At 36.7% G+C, this 9073-nt stretch overlaps 1 protein-coding gene across 1 annotated transcript; it reads left to right on the top strand.

Moving 5' to 3' along the window:
• Positions 1–4946: 4946 nt before the first annotated feature.
• Positions 4947–6973, top strand: LOC107790887 (uncharacterized). Its single transcript, XM_075243073.1, has 3 exons — positions 4947–5874; positions 6027–6496; positions 6611–6973. Exons 1-3 carry the CDS (start codon positions 4947–4949, stop codon positions 6971–6973), a joined length of 1761 nt encoding a protein of 586 aa, XP_075099174.1.
• Positions 6974–9073: the final 2100 nt, after the last annotated feature.

Here is a 9073-nt window from a genome sequence, read left to right as displayed (position 1 = left end):
AGACATAGATGATAAATAGTAAACTGTAAAAGGATTATAGACCTTGAATTATGGAGCAAATATCAATTTTTTTTCCTGAAATAGTGTGAGGGAGACGGTGTTCTTTAGATGTCTTAATTGGCGTTGAAGAAAACAAAAGTTGTGTAATAAGATATATAACGTTTCCCACATAAGAAATAGGCAAAGAAGGGAGATGTAGTTGAGTTGATAGGAATTAATTCACTAATCAAGAGGTCTGGGGAAACTTGAATAGGGGAAACAGAATTGAACATTTAAAGAAGGTTTGTTTGATAAAAAGAAGTGTTGAGGGAAATTGAAAACGCAGTTGAAAGTTTAAATGAGGCTTGTTTGATGAAAAGAAGCGGGGCCGGAAGAAACAGTTAGGTATGCGAAGCGTTTTTTTTTTTTTTTTTTTTTTGCAGTTTATATGAGGCTTGTTTGATGAAAAGAAGCAGGGCCGGAAGAAACAGTTAGGTATGCGATGCATTTTTATTTTTATTTTTATGCAATTTCAGTTGGAAATTCCCAAAAAAAAAACAGAAGCCAAGAAAATTCAATTGTTGGTTATTGAGAGTGTCACCTCACCGGGCCTAGGGCCCTCTATTATATATATATATATATGGATTAGCCACCATATTGTGCTGTCATGGCATGAAAATAAACTCTTCGTCGTGATTTTGTTGCATAGACTAAAAGATCGTCGCACTAACTCGTATTCACGTGTTTGAAGATAACTTTGTTGAGGATGTATTCCTATGATTCCCTCCCTACCAAGCTTAATTTTTTTTTCAAAAGAAATTTTAATTTGCTAAAGTTGAATCTTGGAGTTCAGTTCCTTTAATATTATGTCTATTTTGCAAACAAACAGTTACTACCTCTCACGTGAATACAAATGCAACGAAAGAATTATATAACATTTTGGCAAGTGTACTACTGAACATAAACGAGGAAAGAAAAAGAAGAGGGTGAGGAAAGAGGAGGAGAAAGGAGAGAGAATAGGGAAAAATTCTTACTAATTAATTTCAGTAATCCAATTTTGAAATCATATGTTGTGCGACTTTATTTTGACGTCTACAATTGCAATAAGGTTTGAGTTGAGGTCTAAGATAAGCATAGGCCTAGGAAGTTCCACTGTCTAGCTTGGCTCACTGCATTCCATCAATATTTGGTCTGAAGCCATGGGCGGCTCAAGCACATGTGGAGCCGGCCCTGTTTGAAGCAAAGGCAGATTATGGATTTAAATCTAAAATTTGTTACAAATTTTAGTGTGTTTTAACATCCAAAATACTAGATTCTGAATTCCTAACTCAACCTCGTAAGGAAGTTCATTATATATCCATTTGTAAGACTCACTTTCATGATATACCTAAATTTTAAAATTGCATCAAATATTTCAAAATTATTACACTCTATATATCCAAATCTTTCCAAATATTCTGAAATATACCACAATATTCTAATTTATAATATAATTCAAATTGAATATACCACAATATTCTAATTTGGAATACAATATTTGAACCAAACATACTACAATATTCTAATTTGAAATACAGTTCAAAAGTTTTCTTAAAATACAATATTTGTACCAAATTTTTCACACTTTTTAATTTGGAATACAATATACAAAAATCATACTACAATATTTGAATTTGAAATACATTATCCAAATCAAATAGTATACCATAATATTCTGATTTAAAATATACAATATTTTGTCTTGGAATACAATAGGTATACAATTACCGAGGACATGACCATGTAGGAATGTATGGGGGTTGAGAATAAAGGTAAAGGGGTTAGGTAGTTGTAGACATCGAAATTTTAACGAATCAAGCTAAATCCTAAATTCAAGATACTACAAGACTCTTGAAATCCTAGGAGTCTATTAAGGTTGCTTGGAGGCAACTCTACCCTAAACCCTAACTCACACCTATATAAAGGGATATATACTTTCTTGAAGAGGCGTCTCAAAAATCCCATAACCTCTTGGGATATTTCACAAAGAGATCAAAATATGGCCAAATACTTCTTGATAATTAAATAGTTCAAGAAGCTGGAGATCAAATACATCCCCAGGAGGTTTGCATTATCCTATATTCGAGAAATACGCTGGTTCAACCCTCGAATCATGGAGATAGTCAGGACAGAAGAATCAAGGGAGAAACATAATTGTACTCACAATTGATTAATAAAAATATTTTTCTCTTATTTTGTGATTGTAGTTTATTTTTCATATCTTGAAAATTTATTGCAAACAAATTGGCACGCCCAGTGGGACCAGTTTTGTCCTTCATCTCTTCATCTTGTAAATCGAAAACTCCAAGTCTTAAAATCATTTGTTGTGATGGTCGAGTACTTCAAGTCTCGTCTTCAAGTTTCGGCAAGCCTACACCCCGACAAACCTTGAAGTAAGGGGAATCTGGCGAAAAGTTCATATCTTGAAGGAGTTCGCAACAAATTTGTTCGTATATTATGGGTCCCACTGGGGCGTGCCAAAAATATGAAGAAAAAGAGATTTTATTGATGAATATTTGTGAGTACAATTCTATGTATCACTTGATTCTCCTCTCTGAAATTTTCCGTAATTTGAGGGCTTGAGAAGCGTCTTTCTTGAATGTAGGATGATGCAAACCTCCTTGTGATATTTTTAATCTCAAAGAACTCCGAGCAATACTTTGTTGTTTCGGGCTGATCTCCGGGAAGAACTTCGTTGATTACTCCTTTGTTGAAGAACTTTGCACTTGATGATTGATCTCTCTATTTGCAGATGTCTTCACTAATTGCAGAATGTTATTCTCCAACTCTGAATCCCCTCATAGAGCTATGTAACCCCTCTATTTACAGTGGTAGAGGATGGACAATCCAACTACATATGAACTCTCTTTCTTGATTCTGATTGGCTCATGTGAGTCATCAAACTTATCACATAAGCTATGTGATAAGCTTGCTTGTGATTGGTCATGGCATGTCATTTTAGACACTTGGCAACACTTGATTGGTCACGGTTTTAGACTGGGACTGCCACATCATTTCACATATGATGTCATCTTGTTGGCTTTGAGTGTGACTGGATATGCCATGTCACTTAACACAAGGCATGAGTTTGGGCCTTAAAATAAAATGGACATTGGGCTTGAAAATAATAAAATGGACTAATCTAATTTGTAAAGTCTACATTAATTATTTAACCCAATTGAATTTAATCCAAACTTTGTATGGATTAGACCCAATAAATTTTAATAAGCTCATAAAAAGCTTTCTCGAATGGCTGCTTCTCTCTGGGCGTACGTTAACTAAATTGTGTCGTCCATAGGGAAGAGGGAGCGCATCTCTTCTCAAAAAGCTCTAATGGCCCAGGAATCTAAGGCATCACAGGCGGCAACACAATGAGGGAGGAAAGGTAATCTAGTACCAGTAGAAACATCAACTTCGAGCCCGATTGAATAGCGATCTGAGATCCTAGAGAAGGAAAGGACCGGAAATGTGAAATTAGGAAAGGAACCAAGCTCACAAACTCAGAAGGCGAAGAAGGTACCAGTTGAGGAGCCAATTCTTCCTCAACTCAATGTAACAGTGCAATAAGCCCAACAGATTTGGGCTGAGGTAGTAGGAACTGCATCAAGTAGAAAGCAGACTGAGTCAATCAGTTGTGGTAGAAAGTCATGGGCAGATCAAGTGGAAGATGAAGTATCTCAATTGCAGTCGAGGAAATCAACTTGGGATAATTTTGACATTGCTAAAGTGTCAAATGTTGGGTTCAAATTAGAGTATGTGGCTCCCACAATGAAAGGCGAGTCTCCTGTGGTTGAAATTGAAATGGGAGATATCAGCTCAGAGATAGAGTATTGCAAAAATGCAATTATATGTTATGTTTTGGGGGCTCATCCTCCATTTCGAGTAATCAAGGGCTTCATACAAAGGCTATGATCTAAGCATGGAATTAATAAAATTGCTATGCTTAAGAATGGGATAATCTTAGTAAGATTTGATACAATTGTTGGGAAGAATGATGCTATTCAAGGAGGAATCTATCATTTTGATAATAAGCCATTCATTGTGAAAGCATGGGAGCTGGAAATAAAGTTTACAAGAGATGAACTAAATACCATCCCTATATAGATTAGGTTTCCAGGACTAGATTTTAAGTACTGGAGTCCTAAGGATTTCAGTAAAATAGGGAGTTTGGTAGGGAGACCAATGATAGTGGATCATCATATTGAAAAGAAGAATGGACTTAACTTTGTGAGGATGTTAGTTGAGGTTGAAATGGGGGCTAGCTTATCAAAATATATGAGGTTTGTTAATGAAAGAGGGATGTTAATTGAGCAGAATGTGTCCTATGATTGGAAACCAACGTTATGCACCCATTGTCACAAATATGGTCATGCGGTAGATATTTGCAGGAAGAAGAGGAACACTGGAACCCAGGAGGGTTCAGGGGAGAAGAATCAGACAGCCCCTGAGGGGGCACAAGTGAAGGCTCTAGGGCAAGCTGTAGATGGTCAGGAAGCACAAAAGCAGCAGGGAAGTGCAAACATAGTTGTAACAGGTAACAGAAACCTTATTCCACAAAAGAGTAAATCAACACAAGGCTCACCAACCAAGAAGCAGGTGGAAATAGTGTGGGTGACACCACAAAGATCAAGAAGAAGCCAATACTCACAGAATCAACAAGTGACAAAGTAGGAAAATAATGTAAATTCCTTTCAAGTGTTGAACCATGAGGCACAAAGAGAATAAAGGGTGACTTGAGGAGGAACAGTCAGGTGGTAAATATGGATAAGAGGACCATACCCACACTGGGAATGGTTAAGATATTAAGTTGGAATATCAAGGGCTTAAATGCCCCAAATAAGCAAAAGTAGGGGAAACTCCTTTGCAATAGTGAACAGGAAGGATTGGTTGATCTATTGGCAACTAAGATCAAAAGGAATAAAATAGATATGATTACTGGAAAAATGTTTGGTGGATGGAGAAATGTGACAAACTTGGAGAAATATTATAATGGGAGGATTGTAGTGACATGGAGACCAGACTATTATAATATGGTTGTTGTTTGCAAAACTCCCCAAAGTATCACTTGTAAGGTAGTATATATACCATTACAAATGACTTTTGTGGTGACATTTGTGTATGCTTTTAACACTAAAGAGGAGAATAGGGAGTTTTGGAGTAGTCTAGTGGAATACCAAGCTGGTTGTCATAAGCCATGGATGGTGTTGCGAGATTTTAACCCAGTATTGAGAATAGAAGACAGAATTGGAGGGAACCAGGTTACTTGGGTTGATGTGGTAGACTTTCACACATACATTAGGGAGTGTGAATTAATTGAGTTCCCTCAATTAGGAAATCACTACACTTGGAATGATAAGAACAATGATCAGAGAATTTTTTCAAAGCTAGATTGGATATTCATCAACAATACATGGTTGGATATAATGCCAACTTGCAGAGTAAAGTTTCTGCCAGAAGGCACTAGTGATCATTGTCCAGTCATGGTGACATTGGAGGATAGGAGACTGGGGATGAGAAGACAATTCATCTACAGTAATGTTTGGGCTCAGCATCCTCAATTTGCTGATTTAGTGAAGGCAGGGTGGGAAGTTCAACTAGAAGAATGTCAGATGTTTAAAATTGTCAGTAGACTCAAGATGCTACAGAAGGCTTTAAAGAAGTTAAATGCAAACTACTTTGGTAACATTGTGACTGAGGCAAATGTGGAAAGGGTGACACTTAAAGAGGTTCAAGAAAGACTATTCAGAGATCCCACAAATAGAGAGTTACAACAGGAGGAGGCCACTTTATATACTAACTTTAGACAATCATCCTATATGGCTGAGGTGTATTTGCAGCAAAAAACAAAGCTACATGGTTGAGATTGGGTGATGACAATACTAAGTATTTCCATTCTGTCATAAAACACAAAAGGTTACAGCAAGCTACTACACAACTTAAGGATGAACAGGGTCTTTGACAGAATGATCCAACTATTATAACTAATACGTTTGTGAACTTTTACACAGATCTATTGGGCACTAGGAGGAATTCAAGAGTGAGTTTATTTATCAATATAATTCAGAATGGACCTTTACTGTTCATACCACAACAGGTTTATTTAATCAGACCTTTCAATGGGAAAGATGTCAAGGAAGCAATGTTTAGCATAGATAGCAACAAGAGTCTTGGGCCAGATGGATATGGAAGTGGTTTTTTTAAAGCTACATGGTCTATTACTGGAGAGGAAGTCACTGAAGCTATACTGAAGTTCTTTGAGAAAGGAAGGTTATTGAAGCAACTGAATGAAACAATTATTGCACTCATTCCTAAAATTGATAATCCAGAGTTTGCAAGCCAATATAGGCCAATATCATGTTGTAATATATTTTACAAATGTATCTCTAAGATGTTTTGCAGTAGGCTAAAGGCTGTTGTATTACACTTAGTGGCAGAGAACCAAGCTGCTTTTGTACAAGGCATGTCGACGGTGCATAATGTATTGATATGTCATGATTAGTTAAGGCATTACAATAGAAGAACATCACCTAGATGCTTAATGAAGATAGACTTGAGAAAGGCATATGATATGACATAATGGTCATTTCTGGAGGATGCAATGAGAGGATTTGGGTTCCTTGATAAGTTCACTAACTGGATGATGACATGTGTTACTACAACAATATTCTCAATGAAAGTAAATGGGGAGAGCCATGACTTCTTTGAAGGAAGGAGAGGATTGAGACAAGGTGATCCTGCCTCACCAATACTATTTGTATTAGTAATGGAATACTTATCCAGAACCTTAAAGACAATAAGTGTGTTGCGTGACTTTAGATTCCATCCAATGTGCAAAGAGCTTAAACTCACGCATCTCCATTTTGCTGATGATCTTATGATATTTTGCAAAGGACATATGAAGTATGTGGCAAGAATATTAGAGGCATTGAAGCATTTTAGTGAGGCTTCGGCTTGATAGCTAATGTGGAAAAGTCCAGTATGTTCTTATCTGGGGTGACAGAAGAAGTTAAAGAACAACTACTAGGAATAACTGGATTTACAATGGGAGAGTTTCCAATTAGATATTTGGGCTTGCTGTTATCCTAAAAAAAGTGGAGTAAATTGGAATGCCAGCAATTGATAGATAAGATAACTAATACGATCAAATTGACATATACAAAACAACTCTCCTATGCTGGGAGATTACAGATCATAAATTCAGTTTTCTTCTCAATATACAACTTTTGGGGATATGTGTTTATTCTTCGTCAAAGTGTGTTGAAGGAGGTAGATAGGAAGTGTAAAGAGTACTTATGGGGTGGCTCAGAAAATAAGAAGAAAGTATCCTTAGTTTCATGGAAAAAAGTATGTTGCTCTAAGAAGAATGGAGGACAAAATATCAAAGAATGCAGAATTTGGAACATGGCTGCAGTTGGTAAACTGGTATGACAACTGGTAGTAAACAAAGATTCAATACGGATAAAGTGGGTACATGGTGTATACTTAAAGAATGGTGAGGACATCTAGAGTCACAAAGCACATGCAGATAGCAGCTGGTACTGGAGAAAGATACAAGCTTTAGCTGATAAAATGCAGAATTGGTACATACATGGCAGATATAGACTCACCTCAATAGGAGACTACTCTATTACTAGAAGTTACATGGAACTAAGGAATGTTCAACCTAAGTTGGTCAATGCTGAATTAATATGGACCCTGTGGCACAACCTAAACATAGGTTCATTATATGGCTAGTTATTCATAATAGACTGCTCACTAAAGAAAGATTGGGAAAGTTGAATATACCAGTAGAAGAGTCGACTTATTGTTTATGTGATAATCAAGTTATTGAGTCAGCTAATCACTTGTTTAGTGGATGTCGTGGTTCCAGGAAGTCAAGCAAGGGGTGGAGCAATGGACAGGATCACAACTACTACTAGGAAATTTGAAGACAGTTCTACAGTGCGTAAAAAAGAAGAAATGGAAGAAATCCCAAAGAGAACTGGTTGCAGCAACATGAGGAGCAATGGTTTATCACACTTGGAAGGCGAGGACCTGGAAATTGTTTAAAGGTACACATGTAGAGGCGACAAGAATAGTTATACAGATAAAAAGAGAGATTTTAGCTAGAGTAGACACAATTAGTTCATCAAAGAGAGCTCATAGATGTAGGAACTTAAAAGAGCAACTGCAAATGCAATTAATTTTTTTTTCTCTGTTTTGTCTGTTGGAGGCTTGATCTTTGTATGTTTGCGAGATCAGGTGCTCTTTAAGTGTAAGGATTTGTTTGTTAATGGTAATATTTACATGGTTACCAAAAAAAAATCATGTTTAATACCTATAAATACCTCCTACTTCAAGACTTGTCGAGATATAAACTTATTCAACCGCGAAGACGAGGCTTGAAGTACCAGTTGAGCCAACAATCTTTTGCATCAGCCAATTCATTTGATTCCATAACTTACCGGAAACCAAATACGTACATATATGACGATATTTTTAAAAAAATTCTACTTTTTTGGTCAAATAAGTAGGAGTATATGATCAAACCAAATTAAAAGACCTTTGGACTAAGCACTTGAAATTACACAATTGAATTTTTTCCACTGCCAAGAGCTAACACATTAACTTTCTCCTCCAGTTTCATAGTTCTCTTTCAACTTTGTCCTCTTGGTCCTGTCGTTGGTCTTGCTAGCCGGATGGAGTGGTGGCTTTAGAGAAAAGGATCTGATATGGTATAGATGCTGCTAGATAATTTGCCAATACAATAGAGGAGGAATCCCATCCAATCTTTGCTCCATGTGTTTTTTTAACTAAACTATTGGCTTCTCTTATCTGATCTCAAATTCTATCGGTCAATATTATCTTCTTTTTTTTTCGTCAGTAGATTCTACCCAAGCTCCGCATTTTTTGCCACAGCGGTGTTGTCATACTTAACTCCCAGGCCGCATCTAGTTTCTGCTACACGTAGACGAATCTGACAAGCCATGAATGAAGGCATGAAGAGCCATGAGTGAAGGCATGACGAGCCGCGAATTAGGTGACTTTGAAGATTATGTAAGCATTCCAAAAATAC

This window comes from Nicotiana tabacum, chromosome 22 (assembly GCF_000715075.1).
Source record: "Nicotiana tabacum cultivar K326 chromosome 22, ASM71507v2, whole genome shotgun sequence".
Lineage (NCBI taxonomy): Eukaryota > Viridiplantae > Streptophyta > Magnoliopsida > Solanales > Solanaceae > Nicotiana > Nicotiana tabacum.
Note: the sequence above shows the minus strand (reverse complement) of the source record. Positions and strands in the feature narration are given on the sequence as shown.

Coding starts and splice junctions, on each gene's coding strand:
- LOC107790887 (XM_075243073.1), top strand. CDS start 4,947: ATGATTACTGGAAAAATGTTTGGTGGATGGAGAAATGTGACAAACTTG. Junction 5,875..6,026: donor GCAAAAAACAAAGCTACATG/GTTGAGATTGGG, acceptor ACTTTTACACAG/ATCTATTGGGCACTAGGAGG. Junction 6,497..6,610: donor GCATGTCGACGGTGCATAAT/GTATTGATATGT, acceptor TCATTTCTGGAG/GATGCAATGAGAGGATTTGG.